The 14,835-nt window shown below is 42.0% G+C and overlaps 1 protein-coding gene across 1 annotated transcript in view; it reads right to left on the bottom strand.

Annotated features, from left to right (window-relative positions):
* Nucleotides 1-1,219: 1,219 nt before the first annotated feature.
* The window catches only part of MGAM (maltase-glucoamylase), a 70,874-nt gene continuing 57,258 nt past the window's right edge, over nt 1,220-14,835 (bottom strand). The window contains exons 27-38 of the mRNA XM_031935971.1: nt 14,438-14,774; nt 13,499-13,632; nt 13,346-13,380; nt 13,140-13,256; nt 12,304-12,452; nt 11,611-11,695; nt 10,393-10,449; nt 8,324-8,448; nt 7,166-7,254; nt 5,351-5,400; nt 4,591-4,761; nt 1,220-2,148 (exon numbers count right to left, since the gene is read on the bottom strand). Of these exons, the coding sequence (XP_031791831.1) occupies nt 2,071-2,148; nt 4,591-4,761; nt 5,351-5,400; nt 7,166-7,254; nt 8,324-8,448; nt 10,393-10,449; nt 11,611-11,695; nt 12,304-12,452; nt 13,140-13,256; nt 13,346-13,380; nt 13,499-13,632; nt 14,438-14,774 (1,427 nt within the window). The 3' untranslated portion in view covers nt 1,220-2,070. The remainder of the gene's footprint in view (nt 2,149-4,590; nt 4,762-5,350; nt 5,401-7,165; nt 7,255-8,323; nt 8,449-10,392; nt 10,450-11,610; nt 11,696-12,303; nt 12,453-13,139; nt 13,257-13,345; nt 13,381-13,498; nt 13,633-14,437; nt 14,775-14,835) is intronic.

Genomic DNA, 14,835 nt, shown 5'->3' with positions numbered 1-14,835 from the left:
TGTTAGGTTATGAATGTAGACAACAGAGCACAGTAGTTTTCACAGAGCATGAGTTTGTCAAAAATGGAATCACAGATCTTTCCACATGACATTATGATATTTTAGTGGATATCTCAAAATATTGTTGACGTTGATCATTACATTGAAATTATGGCATTGTTACTTCCACTGTTGGATCTTTTCATTTAATTTGATAATGAAAAACACACGTCTCATGGGTTACTATATCAATTTTTCTTTAATATTTGGATAAGTATCTTGTAGTGTAAGTTTTCTTTGAAATAGCATGCATTTTGCTTGATGCATTTAGAAACAATGTTGTGAGGAGGAATTCCGTAGGTTTCACTAGGCTGTCAGTGGGGTCCCTGACACCTCACACGCTCCTAAACCCCACTGGCCTCACTAGGGCCTCGGCCGTCAGAATTATGTAGTCAGAATGCTTCTCTTTAAGCACTTTGTGGCAGCCAGAGCCAAATTCCACCAATAGATCCTTGATGGTAACATTAAATATTTCTTAAATATCAAGTAAATAATGTTTTCATCATTGTGACCTTCCTGAGTTTGTTAGAGTTGACAAGTTTCCCACCTTTTTGATCAAAGGATTCCCGTGGCCAGTTTTCGGTATTTCACCAGTTTTCTAGTTAGCTCAGGCCCTCATCCAAACACCCCTTATTGTGATAATTACACGATTTAACAATATTGTTTGTCTCTAGCCTTATGCAGGTGCTGACACATGAGTGTGCAGGTAGAAGGGATGACTTCCTGGTCGTAAGAAGAGAAGAAAACACAGGGAAGTAGACTCACTCATTCCAAACCCATTCATTTTCAACTCATTTTCAGGTAACACTAAAAGTTAATATTCCTGTTGAACATTAATATATAATTTCCTTATCTCAAATTTTAACCCTATAGAATTTTAAGCCAGAGGGTTGCAACCCCTATTTTTACCGGAGTTGGTATTTTCCTAAATTTAGCAATTGCTATGATGATTAAAATAGTAATCAACAGACCCTTCCACAAACCTACATCTTATAAAAGATTCCTTGCAGAGATGTAAGAAAAAGACAATTATAAAGGTTATCATCCTACTGGTGGATTTGGCTGCAGGTTCTGTGACGCCAAAGAGAACCAGAAAGACAAACCCAGAAGAGTTTGCTAAACAACAACCGTAACCCCAAACAGAGATTACTCATGTTCAAAATAGCACAAAATTCAAAACTACTTGCAAATTCACTTGTTTTATTTTTATCCGGCATATAAATTGCATATTTTTATGTGAAATGTGCTTATATACATTAGAAATAAGATTCACACACTTCAAAGCACACTACTGCAAAAATAAATTATTTTTAACCTCCAAACTCTCTTTTCAGCTTTGCCTGCTCAGATCTCAATCTCACCACTAGCCCTTTATGCTAAAGATTTCGCAAGACCCTCTTGTCTCAGGTGAGTTGACTCTTCCTTTTTCCTCCCCATGAGGCTGTTGATAATTTTACATTATGCTCTTACTATGATCACTTTTACTATCATCTTCTGTTTCCTTTGATCTTTCCTTGTGTTTGCCTTTTCTTTGCTTATCATGGTCCCCCCACCAATAACCAATTAGGTGTATTATTCCCCCTGCTGCCTATAATCAACTAGCAGAAGTTCTTTCTGGATACTTTCTTGAGATGCTGATTAGCCTCAAGACCTGGAACTGTCACGGAAAGTTTTTTCTTGTGTGTTTAACAAGAGAATGGGGTCCATTCCATGATTACACACATGGACATACATACACCTCATCATGGACCCGGTTCATCTTCAGTCAATGTCATGTAATGAACAATCACTACCATACTAACCACACAGAGACATTCAGGTAATGCATAGATTTTCCACACCTCCCTAACTGCCCATCCCACAGGGCTAAGATTTAACCTTTAGGGTTCACACACAAAACATATAACAAAATTAACAAAAATATTTCACCAACAGTGAGTATGAACCAATTAGCAAAACACAATAAATTTTGTGAGTATGAAGTATAAGTAGTTTCAAAGTCGTTCATAGTTAGAATCTTGCTCTAAAAATTCACGGAGTGCTTCTCCATGTCAATGAAGTAAAATTATGTACACTGATGTTTCTGTCAGTCACATCGATGCTTAATACCTGTTAGAAACCAAAGGAAAAGAATTGGGCATCTGGCGTTGAAATTTACTGCATGCAAATAAATTAGGTGCAAGTATATGGTCCAAATAACCCCCTAATACTTCTATATTGTATTGTCTAGTTAAAAGATTGCCCTCAAAGTTTCAGATGAGAAAAGTGTTTTCTAATTTCTTAGAGTACAAAGAATATTCAATGGTAGAGAGGGGCCTTTAACTAATTCAAGATTTACTTAAATTATGTTTTAATATTTTATGTTTACCATTCAAAATATTAAATGGTAGAGATGGGCCGGGTGCGGTGGCTCACACCGGTAATCCCAGCACTCTGGGAGGCCCAGGCAGTTGGATCATTTGAGGTCAGGAGTTTGAGACCAGCCTGGCCAACACGGTGAAACCCTGGCTCTACTAAAAATACAAAAGTTAGCCAGGCGTGGTAGTGGGTGCTTGTAATCCCAGCTACTCGGGAGGCTGAGGCAGGAGAATCACTTGAACCCGGGAGGTGGAGACTGCAGTGAGCTAAGATTACACCACTGTACTTCAGCCTGGGCAATAGAGTGAGATTCAATGTAAAAACAAAAACAAAAACAAACAAACAAAAAAGTTCAATATGTAACCACTGAAGAGAAACAACTGCACAAACTGGAGAGAACGCCCTCTTTTCCATTCTACGGAGGTGCTGATTTTCCTTGGCACCATCCTTCTGTTTCCTCCTTCTCCTATTCCTCTATCCACCCCAGTGTTTGCCCAGCAAGAGTCCACTATTCCTGCTTCTTCCTAGGCAGATGCTGTCAAAAAGGTTTCACTGCATGTGCCCTCATCAGCTTGCATGTCTGTCCATGAGCTGGTCAGCAGCAGGATTGGGCAAAGTCCTTTAAGGTATAGTTGGGGAAGTTGTTGACAAGAAAACCACAAGTATGAGGAAGTAAATGTAAAAAATGCAAAACTGAAAGAAAACTTTTGTTTCAGGTTTAATCATCAGGAAGGATTATGAAAGAAAAAAAGTTCAGGAAAAAAATAATAAGTAAGCACACAAGGAAGAAAGTTTCATTTACCATCGGGATGATAAGTGTCAGGACCGCTACACTGCATTAATCCCAAGGTACAGATTTTTCATGCAACCAGAGTGTGTCTTGTAATTGATAACCATAGAATACTGTGAGCCAGGCAGCACTCATGGCATAATCATTATTGTCTGTGCCCGTGTAAGCTTCATTGCTATTACTGTGTTATGAATGGATGGGCTGAAAACATTTAAGGATTATTACAGGAAGGAACAGTTAGTAAGATCAAGAAAGCACTAGGATAAAAACGTATATAAAGTGTGTCAGTGGCTCAGGAAAAAACTTCATAGACACAAGTGGAAGGATTTTTATAAAGTGCTGAATCACTAACACCTTTTGCGGTACAGAGGAAATATCTTACTAACATATATTTTTCTTCAAAATAATAATAAATACAATAAACTATTTAAATAATAAAACAGTTTAATACAAATTTAAATAGTATAATTTAAATATGATATAAATTGGTTAAGCTATTTCTAGTGCTTCTTCACATTTAGGGTCTACCTCTTCTAAATTACTTTGAGGCAGAATCAGCAATGTCTCTCCACTCAACATTTTCCTCCATATTATCACTTACAGTAATGAAACATACAGCTAAAAATTTATATCTAAAGAAGTTTCAACAACTTTCTGTAAGTTTATTATAAAAATTTGAGGCTGGGCACGGTGGCTCACACCTGTAATCACAGCACTTTGGGAGGCCGAGGCAGGCGGATCACAAGGTCAGGAGCTCGAGACCATCCTGGCTAACATGGTGAAAACCTGTTTCTACTAAAAATTCAAAAAATTAGCCAGGCCTGGTGGCGGGCACCTGTAGTCCCAGCTACTTGGGGGGCTGAGGCAAGAGAATGGTGTGAACCTGGGAAGTGGAGCTTGCAGTGAGCTGAGATCACGCCACTGCACTCCAGCCTGGGCAACAGAGAGAGACTCCGTCTTAAAAAAAAAAAAAGACAAAATTGAGTGATAAGGAAGCATTCTATCATAGTTTTGTCATCCTTTTTTCTTTCTTTGTGGCACATGAAATAATGAAGCATATTTGATATCATATTTGGTATCATATTTGATAAAATATGATAGTTCAACCTATTTGGAAAGTTGATCTCTGAGGCAGAGGTGAGGGAGTCAAGACAAAGTTTTACATAGGTTTGCAGACAAGGAGACAAACATGGAAAGTAAGAATCCAGGCCATGGATTCCAAATGATGATAAACCATGATTTTTCATTCATCTCCATGTGGTCCATTCCTAACACACTGAAAACTCAGGGATTCCCGGAGGGCCTGGTAGGAGAGGGCATCATTTGGAAGGGAAGCAGTCAGGCACTGCACTAGGCATATTAAGGGTGGCAAATACCATTCGCACTTTTCGCCGGTCACAAACCTGTGTCGTGGGGTCATTGTTGAAGGAGGGTGTTATGGCCATGCCGCTCACAGATATGCTGACACTGGTAATGGGGACACTGCCCACTCCCCAGATTTCAATGTAGCCCAGTTTCAAAGGATTTGTATCAGTGATGTAACTGTTGAAAATTATATGGCTTTGCATTGTATTCTGTTGAATTGGAGATTAAAAAAAAAGATAATAGCAGAATTAGTTCACATTTTTTCTAACCTCTTTTTAGGCACAAATGTAGATTATAAAGTAAGACAACCTCAGAGTCACCATCTTGTGTCTCTGGATCACGGAAATCATGATTTCATCACTCTGTCTCCTATTGCCAACTCCCATCCACTTTGCATTGACAAACAGTTGCAGGGTCTTTTGCACTGCCCTGAACTCTACAGGAGACAAAAGTCTCAACTGTCAAGATACTTATATTCTACAGGTGGAGGAATCACAAAATGTGCAGACCATTCCAAGGTAACTTAGAAACAAGGGCTAGATAACAGAAACAGCCCATCCATCTGTAGCATGGTAAACTGGAATAATGATCATTACTGATGAGATGAGGATAGGTTTAATTGCAGAAAGCCTCCTGGGAGCATAGTAAATTTCCACCAGAAGTCTAGAGAAGTAGAAGAATGTGAATTAGCAACATGAGCAATGAAGAATTTCTAGGTGGTATTTTATGCTCTTATGATATTCAGCATCCTCCTAAGCCAGTGGAATCCTATTCTCACTTCATATCAGTCACACTCACCTGGCTGGCAGAAAAGTTGGCCAAGTAATAGAGTCCTTTCCCATAGGTATCTGCAAACAAACAACAAGATAAACATGGCCTGGGCCTGTGCTGTAGAACTCTATGCTATAGAATATGTAAATACTCTTCTAATTTTCTACTTGTCTTGGAGAAGTAGACTTCCAAGTTACTTGTTGAGAGAGTAAGGCTTATCTTCGTTTTTATTTTCTGTCTTTTGAGTGTTCTATTTTAAAATGTAAGTCCTCTTTATGGAGACTAATCAAACCCTGCCCCCATACTCAGTTTGCACAAAATGTTTGAAATGAATGTGTATAGATGCATCTGTGTGACAGAGTCACTTCATATAACACAGTTTCCTGACACCATTTTTAAGTCACTTTTCTTCCTTGTGGTCTACTATTCCCAGCATCTTCCTAATCAGCTCAGAATTTCCAGGTTTCTTTTGCTGTGTGTACACGTCTGCACACACATTTATATGCACATACATACATAAACACCGACACTGGTGTCTTGGTGGGTTTATCTTGAGGTATTAAGCAAATTTAAAAATGTGATCTCCAGAGAACAAAGATGATCAAAGAAAAGGCTTCTTTGTCCTTTATACTAAATGTGTGCCACAGGCCCAGGAAGAATATGGAGTTCAGCACAGCCAGTGAACGTGAACTAGTCAACAGCTTGGTTTCAAGTATTCCCATCCTACACCCTGCCCTCGTGGCTGTCACACTCTTCCCTGTGTGCTGGCCCCTTTCTTTTTCTTTCTCTTTTCTTTCTTTCTTTCTTTTTTTTTTTTTTTTTTTTTCTGAGATGGAGCCTCACTCTTGTTGCCCAGGCTGGAGTGCAATGGTGCGATCTCGGCTCACTGCAACCTCTACCTCCCGGGTACAAGCAATTCTCCTACCTCAGCCTCCCTAGTAGCTGGGATTACAGGCATGTGCCACCACACCTGGCTAATTTTTTTTGTATTTTTAGTAGAAATGGGGTTTCTCCATGTTGGTGAGGCTAGTCTCGAACTCCCAAACTCAGGTGATCTGGCCTCCTCGGCCTCTCAAAGTGCTGGGATTACAGGCATGAGCCACTGAGCCCGGTCGTGCTGGCCCCTTTCTAAATGACTCACCACTCAGTCAGTTGCCACTGGCTATCCCTTACAACTGTGCTAAGAGAGTAGTCACTAGTAAAATGTAACTGTTTAAACTTAAGCTTGTTAAGATTGAATAAAATTAAAAATTCAATTCTTCAGATGCACTTGTCACACATTTCAAGTGCTCGATAGCCACATATGCCTTGTAGAGACAATATTGAACAGCAGAAGATATAGAACATTGTCATCACTGCAGAAAGTTCTGTTGGACAGCACTTGTCTAGAAATAGCTAATAATTTCTTGAGCAATCCTCCTGAGAGTTTACCAATTCCTATAAACTTCTAATAGAAAATATCCCATAAAAAATACAACTGATAGAGGTATTACCCCTCTTACTGGGACAGTAAACCATGTAATTAGGCAATGTGTCCTTGACCATAAATCCTCTGAAATTTTATCTCAGCTGGCTACAGAAAAACTTTCCCCATGGCTCCCATATTGCTACCTTCTATAGTGGATTACCACAGTTGCATAATGGGAGGTGACTCAGAACTGAGCTCCATTTACATGAGGAATAAAGATCATGTCCAATGTGGATTACATCCTTGAATTAACAAATGATTATATTTTAAAATGCAACATTGTTTTACCAGGGAAAAGGGGAAAGCAGGCCTGTAAGATAATCCAGGAATGTAGTCAGTGCCATCAGCATGAATCCCAGGTGACCCCTACTCACCAATGCTTTGCCCATCATCCCAGAAGAGGCAGCCCTCAGCAGTTCCCTCATCATCCAAGGCAATTTTGAAGCCCATGAACTTCTGGCGGCTGCAGTGAGGTGGGAGAGAGGCATTAGCTAAAAGCAAAGCCACAGCCACACACCAAGAGTTTATATACAAACATAAAGCAGCAAAGGGAAGTGCTTTGGGGGATAAAGACTGCATACTAGAATTCAAGAGACTTGTGACTTAGTTCTAATTCTGTCTCCATCTGGCTATATGACTTCATATCATGAACAAATGAATTAGTGAATGAATCAAGAGGATTCTCCTTTAAGGCTCTTAAAGTAATGACAACCAAACTAACTGGGTTATTTCTTTACCTTTTGAAAGGAAAATCCTGATGCTGAAATCTTTCTGTTTTCGTGACCTAATATTCAAAACATGTAGAGGGAGTTCTACTTTCAAATGTCTTAAGTCCTTCATTTTTATTTAAATCTTTGGAATCAAATGAATAGGGAGTCTAAGAATTTTAGTATTTATACCAGAGAGATGTGAATTTTAGTCCACGTTCATGCCCTTACTAGCTGTGTGACTCTGAGCAAATCACTTAGCCTTTTTGCTCATCTATGAAATAAATGGTGGTAACACTACTAATCTCACAGAATTTATGTTTTCCTTTTGCTAAGAAAAAATAGATAATTTCCACATGGAAATGCCCATATTCATAGAGCTCTAGGCACAGGGCAAGCACTCACTGGATGTTACTTATGGTTAATTTATACATAGACTTTGATCTAGAATTTTAACATCTTGTAGAGGAATAAACAATTTTTCAGCAATAGTTTTCTTATGAAAGCTTCAATTAGACCCAATAGTGTACTAAAACTATTATGAATCATGGCTGCTCCTATTTTGACTTCCATTTCAATCGTGAGATTGAAAGATGACACTCTTAGACCTATCATCTCACTCCCTTAGACATAAAAGAGCCGTTAATAACTAGTTGAAGAGGGTAGAGTCTGAAAAAGGTTAAAGTACAAACAAGCACAAAGAAAAAACAAGTGTTGAGTAAAATTGCATGTGGGCTTGAGAGTGATGCTTACATTTTGGTGGACTTCATTACACATTGTTGAGCTAACTGACATGTAAAGGAAAACCTGAGTCCTGTCATTCACCTTAAGTGGGTGTTCAGTGCAGGCTCTTGCCAGGGCAGGATGTAGCCCCCACGGACATGAAGATTAATGTGGTCAAGAGGGGCTGGCAAGGTCTTCCACTCTCCTCTTGCATTAATATCCACACCCTGTGGGCAGAAGAAGGTAAGAGATGACGAAGGAGAAAACAGGCCCCTCCCTGAACAATGCATCCTGCCAGACATCTCATCCTCCCCTCTGAACTTATGCCTGCTCATCACCCTTCACCACTTACCTGCCATTTTCCATTCTGCATTCACCCAGTGCTACATGAAATCTCACAAGGCTGCTATCATATCTTGTTAGGGTCTATGCCTTGGCTTCCACCGTACAAACTACATCTGCCTGATGTGTGACAGAAAGAGGTGCTACTCTCTCACCTGAATCAGAAATCTAACGTAAGGGACCATCCTTCCATCCTACATGTTCTCAACTAGAGCAGGACTTTTCAGTCTCAGCACTATTGAGATTTGGGGCCAGACAATTCTCTGGTGATGGGGATATCCTGTGCCTTTTGATATTCAGCCGAATCCTCAGATGTCAACAGCATCTCTCCTCACCCCCATCCTGTTGTGACAACAAAAAATATCTCCAGGCATTGCCAAATGTCCCCTGGTTGGCAAAATCCTCTCATTTGAGAGCTGCTACTTTACAGGTAAGAAGCAATTATTGTTGACAACATGTAAACAAATATGCGTGGCTGTGTTCCAATAAAACTTTATTTGCAAATGAGCTAACAATCAGATTTGGTTGTGGGCCATAGTTTGCCAGCTTGTGCTCTAGAACGAGTAATAGGTACCCCAACTTGGGAAGATTAATTAAGGTGACACTTCTTCATTAATCCTAACTACAAAATTCATCTTCATTTTAATTAAACATCAAAATTTCATCTTTTTCTAAACAGCTTGCACCATGATTTCTTTTGTCTTTCCCTCTTCAACCAAAGACATCTTCTGTTACTGAATGAGAGACTCAACACGCACAATCAGGACAAAAGCCAGTCTCACTTAAAGAAAGCTGGCCACTCTTCCTAGGAAAGGCATGGCTGGGAAGCACATAGCAGAGCCTTAACATGTTACCACCCTAAAGGCAGATCCAGACTAGCAACAGGAAGGGGAGTCTAGAGCAGTGGGGAGGATTTGGGCTCCAACGGACTGAGAAGAGAAGGAACAAAATTGCACATCCTTCTCCAGTGTTCACCTAATCTCACTGCAATCCCCTTGGATGAAAGGGACCAGCACATGCTCTGCTTGCTGTATTGCCAGCCCTCAACTTTGTTCTCAGAAAGTCAGAAGAAGAGGCCTCATTAGAGACCAAGGAAATGCCTTCTTTGATTCTACCCCAAGAATCAGGGTCTGACTTGTCAGGGTCCCAGCAAGAGACCATCACCGCAGAGCTGCCCTGGAAGACCCTGGCTTCCCAGCTGAGTCTTTGGGAATCATACTAGCAATGAAACTATGCGGCAAGGAGCTCTTCATTGCTGCCTCATTTCTAAAGGCACTTGCGCTGCTCAGACTCACAAGGGTTGAGTGCCACACCTCTGTGTGTGTTTTGCACATTGCCTAATCACTTGTTTACCCTAGGTAATTATGTGCATCGCCCTTCTTTGAGCATCTATGCTATGGAAGGAGATATTTAATAAAAAGACTGAGACAAACTCTATGCTTACGAACTTACAGCAGGCAAATATATAAACATTAAAAACAAAACCTATAGTTTGCAACACAATCTCAAATGCTTGCTAGCATCTGCCTTTACAAAATGTAGTAAATAGCAGTGATTTAAGAAAATATTAAAAATTAACACAAAGAGAACACCCACAAAAACCAGACCCTGAGTGAGATGCTTTATGTGTTATTTCACAACGGTTCTATGAGGGAAGTGGTCTTCCCCACTTGGAGGTGAGAAAACTGAGGTTACAAGGGTTAGAGTGACTTATCTAAGACCACACAGCAGGTGGGTTACAGAGGCATTTGACCTAAGGTCCATCAGATCTAAAGCCTTTGTTTTCTCTACCATTTTCCCGTGTTATATAAACATTCAGAAAAACTTACCGTGTAGTAATCGTACCAGCGGGCCCTAGGGAAATATGCAGTGACATTTCTGGCATTCTAAAATGAAACACAAACAAGGTGAGACAGTGGGCACCATTTTCCAGGACAGAGAAACCCAACTGCTTAGGAAAGAGATGAAATAAATATGATGGCCTTGGGCCCACTTGCCTCATCTCTCAGGAGGTCGGCTATTGGGGAAACCTTCCACCCCTTTTTCTTTTTCAAACAGGGGAGATTTGTTTACCCAAAACAAGTGGCATTCATAAAGCACTTCGGTATCCAGGACTTCAGGAACAAAAAAAAAATCAGTATTTGCTTATAGAAATAGGCTTACGCCATTCACTCTTAAAGAGACAAACAACTGAGGTTGTGTCTGGGGCAGAAAAAAATTTTGTGGGTACAATCAGCTGGGCATGGGGTGGCTCACGCCTGTAATCCCAGCACTTTGGGAGGCTGAGGAGGGTGGATCATTAGGTCAGAAGATCAAGATCATCCTGGCTAACATGGTGAAACCTTGACTCTACTAAAAAAAAAAAAAAATTAGCCGGTCATGGTGGCGGGCGCCTGTAATCCTAGCTACATCGGGAGGCTGAGGCAGGAGAATCACTTGAACCTGGGAGGCAGAGGTTGCACTGAGCTGGCATAGCACCACTGCACTCCAGCCTGGACGACAGAGCAAGACTCTGTCTCAAAAAAAAAAAGAAAAGATTTTGGGGAGGTGCAATTAACTGGTATTTTAATCAGAAGCCTAATCAACAACAGAAGTAAACAAATGCCTTTTACTGCTGGGAGGTGCTCCTGTACAGGAAGGGAAGGGGTAGCCAGCAGCAATACAAGTACACACATTGCCAAGTAATCCTTCTGAAGAGTTGTAATAGTACTAGGAGATTGTTATGAATTCTTTACGATACTTCCCCCATCTGATCTTCTATTCCTTATTTTAGTTAACAAAGAAATGACTGTGTCATTGAATACACTATGAGGTGTTTTCTTCTTGATCATCCTATGAACCAGAGTTGTTAGGCTCATTTTAAAGATGAAGGAGCTGAGGCCCAGAACATCTAAGTGATGGACTTCAGCTCAGAAGGAGAGGAAGAGACACAGGGAGAATAAGAAATCATGTCTTAGGATCCCCACCAGCTCAGGCCTCTTCTCCTCATCCTTTTCCCCAAGCCTCACAGCTGTAATCCTGCCCCCATCGGAGGCCTCCATACTCACGAGCTCCAGGACAGGGCTGACCAGGAAGGCTGGGCCCAGCAGGAACTGACTGTCTATGTCCCACGTCACCTGGTCTGACACAAACCTGGAAAGGGAAATGAAGGTGCCCAACAGCGCCCAACAGAGCCCCAGCCCGAGACTCTGAAGAAGCTCCTCAAGTTCAGACCCAAGTCAGAAATCCAGCTGCCCCTGAGCCATCCTTGCTTTTTCCCTAGGCCTGGCTTCATCAGGAGCACCCAGCCTCTGCTCTCCCCACGGATGTGCCTAAAATGCTCACATGTAGATGTGTTCTGTCCTGTAAAATACTTAACCATATTTCTTAACCATGTCACATTTTAAATGCAAGGATGGCCCTTTTCCCTCAAATCTCTTCTTGAAATCCTTCTCCTGTGACCTGGCTACATATAACCAAACTGCTACAAAAGGTAGATAGGTCTTTGCACAGCCAAATTAGAAAGAAATTATTCCATGCTGTACTGCATCATTTCAGTTTTGTTCATTCAATAAATAGCCTTTCATTAATGACCTATGGCATGTATAGCGCTATGCTAAAGAGAGTAACGAAGCATGGTCTTCACCTGAAGAGCTCACATCAAAAGGCAATCATGTCTTTAATTTGGAAGAACTCAACTCCCACCATATAGAATCCAGTAAGTCAGCCATTAGTCATCAGGATCCCTGCTGGACACTCACTCATGAAGCAGAGGCCGCACAACAGTGACACCCTCTGTGTGGGCCTTATGCATCAAGGTATACAGATATGGCAACAGGGTGTATCTGGTCTGCAAGACATTTCTGGAAATGTTCACAAAAGCAGCATCCCAGGACACAGGGTCTTGTCTCTAAAGGAGAAAGAGAACAGTGTTGGGAGGTCGCCCCGAAATTTCTAGGAGATTTAAGAAAGCATATTCCAATTGAAGATCACTCACAGCTAAACAACAGATAACCATACATGAGGCCCAGAGAATATTCTTAATAGACTGGAAAAGGTTACTGTAGTTCTCCTAGGACAGCTAATGAAATTTCACTGTAAGACATTCTTTTTGGGTACATTTGGTATAATTCTGCCTAAACAACAAGAACAAAATATAATAATAATCTAAAGAACACAGAGGAATATGGTTCACTGAGGCTACAGGGCTTAATAATTTTTAAGGGTGTAGTGGATCATGCCTGTAATCCCAGCACTTTCAGAGGCTGAGGCCAGGAGTCCAAGACCAGCTTGGGAAATACGGCAAGATCCCATCTATATAAACACAATAATTTTCTGGGCACATTGGTGTGTGCTTGCAGTCCCAGCTATTCAAGAGGCTGATGTGGGCGAGTCTCTTGAGCCCCAGAGGTCGAGGCTGTAGTCAGCCATGATTGGGACACTGCACGATCCAGCCTAGGCAACAGAGTCAGTCCCTGACTCAAAAGAAAAAAAATTTTTTTAAAGATATCGCAGGAAATCAGATTGCATTAACTTTAGATCAGAAATGGAGGTTGTGTTTCAAGTGAAACACTGGAGGTAGGAGCCACTGTCCTACCCTGGTCCCAATGGTGTTGTGGTTTCTGGAGAAGGGGTAAAAGGCCCCCAGCTGCATCCAGCGAACACACATCTCATATTCAGCATCTTGAAAGAACCCACAGATATCTGCTCCTGTCTGAAACAAGAGGAAAGAAAACAAGCCTGCTGATGATTTCTGAAAGATGTCCCCACCTTCTTGGTGCTTAGGATCCAAAGGACACTCACATAGGATATGCCGAAGAGGCTGAACTCCATCATGCCTGCAATGGGAAGCACAGCTGTGTCACACCAGGCTCTAACCACCCGCCTCCTCATCTCTTCCCCAAGGATCCCAACTCCCTGCCCTACCAGCACAGGCCCTGGGAAGGAGCCACCCACCAATGATAGATTTCTTCAGCTGATCCCACGCGGCCGTGTTGTCTCCCAGCCAATGTCCTGCCCAGCGGCCAGAAGACGGAAATGTGGAGCGGCTGATGACAATCCCTCGCTGTCCCGTCACCTCCTGCATGGCTCTGGTTGGAGGGCAACAGGAGGTGAACTGAGGGCACAGTCAGGGAGCAAAGGCCAGAGAGCTTCTGCTCCCGGAGCCCTTGAGCCTAGTCAATGTTTGCTGCGTGATTGGAGGGAACATGGGAATCTGAGCTGCAATGGGGGCCCCACTGATCCCAGATGACGGAGATAACGAGTCACGGGTTCTCACAGTGCTTTACAAAGAACTTCACTGTAGCGATCTCACAGGAGTGGCCAAAAATAGTAAGGAATAACTAAATCTTGCTATTGGTTTCCTCAATACGTAGTTTTCTATATTTGAGGAAGAACACAGTGAAAATCATAAGACTGTCCTTAGAAGAATTCATACCATTCGTTGAGCTTGCAAAGAGGGACTGTGTTAATTTGGTAGAATACCAGTTACCCTCCAACAAGAATGGCCAAAAAAAAAAATCTCAAAATATGATTCACTTTTGAAATAAAGGGGAGAGATGCCCAGTCCTCTGTGTTCCCTTCACCTCCTGTAACTAAAGCTATTGCACCGCCGGCTGCCCTGTGTGACCATTATGGTGTCTCCATGTGTGTCGTTCCCACCAGGATCATTAAGTTTTTCACTGGTGGGACCATGTCTTATTTAAATCTGTCCTCCTCCTTTTAATCAGAGGGCCTGGCTCCACGTCAATGAGCATTTGCTTAATAAGAATCATTACACGGTTGTCATGAGAATCTTCTTAATCCTTGGAATGGATATGAAAGAAAACTAGGGTGGCTATGTCAGTCCCTGGCAATCCCTCCGGGTTGTGACAGCTGGAGAAGGCAGAGACTCACTCGTATGTGGGTCTGGTCTGGGACCACCCGTACAGGTTGTGCACGTTGTAGTGCTGCACCGGGGAGCCGTCTGGGAGGATCTGCTGACTCTCCATGCACAGGGTCTTGCTGCTTAGGCCCCAGTCCCTGGACTCCAAATCTGACGAGGAAGAACGGGTGAGGTGAAATCCAACCCCGAATCTGTTTATCCCTGACCTCTCCGCAAGGGATTGGACACTGGATCTTAAGACAAACTTGAGTCCTGCCTGTGTCACTCTCCATCTTCCCAGAGACACGAGCACAGAGCCCCCAGCTCTGAGCTGCAATGGCACCTGCAGTGTTTCCAACATCAAGTTCACTGAAGAAAGCGGGGGTGTAAGGAAGAAGGTACAGCTGTCGAATACTACGTGACAGACTCC

The sequence above is a fragment of the Piliocolobus tephrosceles genome, chromosome 8, assembly GCF_002776525.5.
Source record: "Piliocolobus tephrosceles isolate RC106 chromosome 8, ASM277652v3, whole genome shotgun sequence".
In the NCBI taxonomy this organism is placed as follows: Eukaryota; Metazoa; Chordata; class Mammalia; order Primates; family Cercopithecidae; genus Piliocolobus; species Piliocolobus tephrosceles.
The sequence above is the reverse complement of the archived record's forward strand: the minus strand, read 5'-3'. Positions and strand labels throughout refer to the sequence as shown.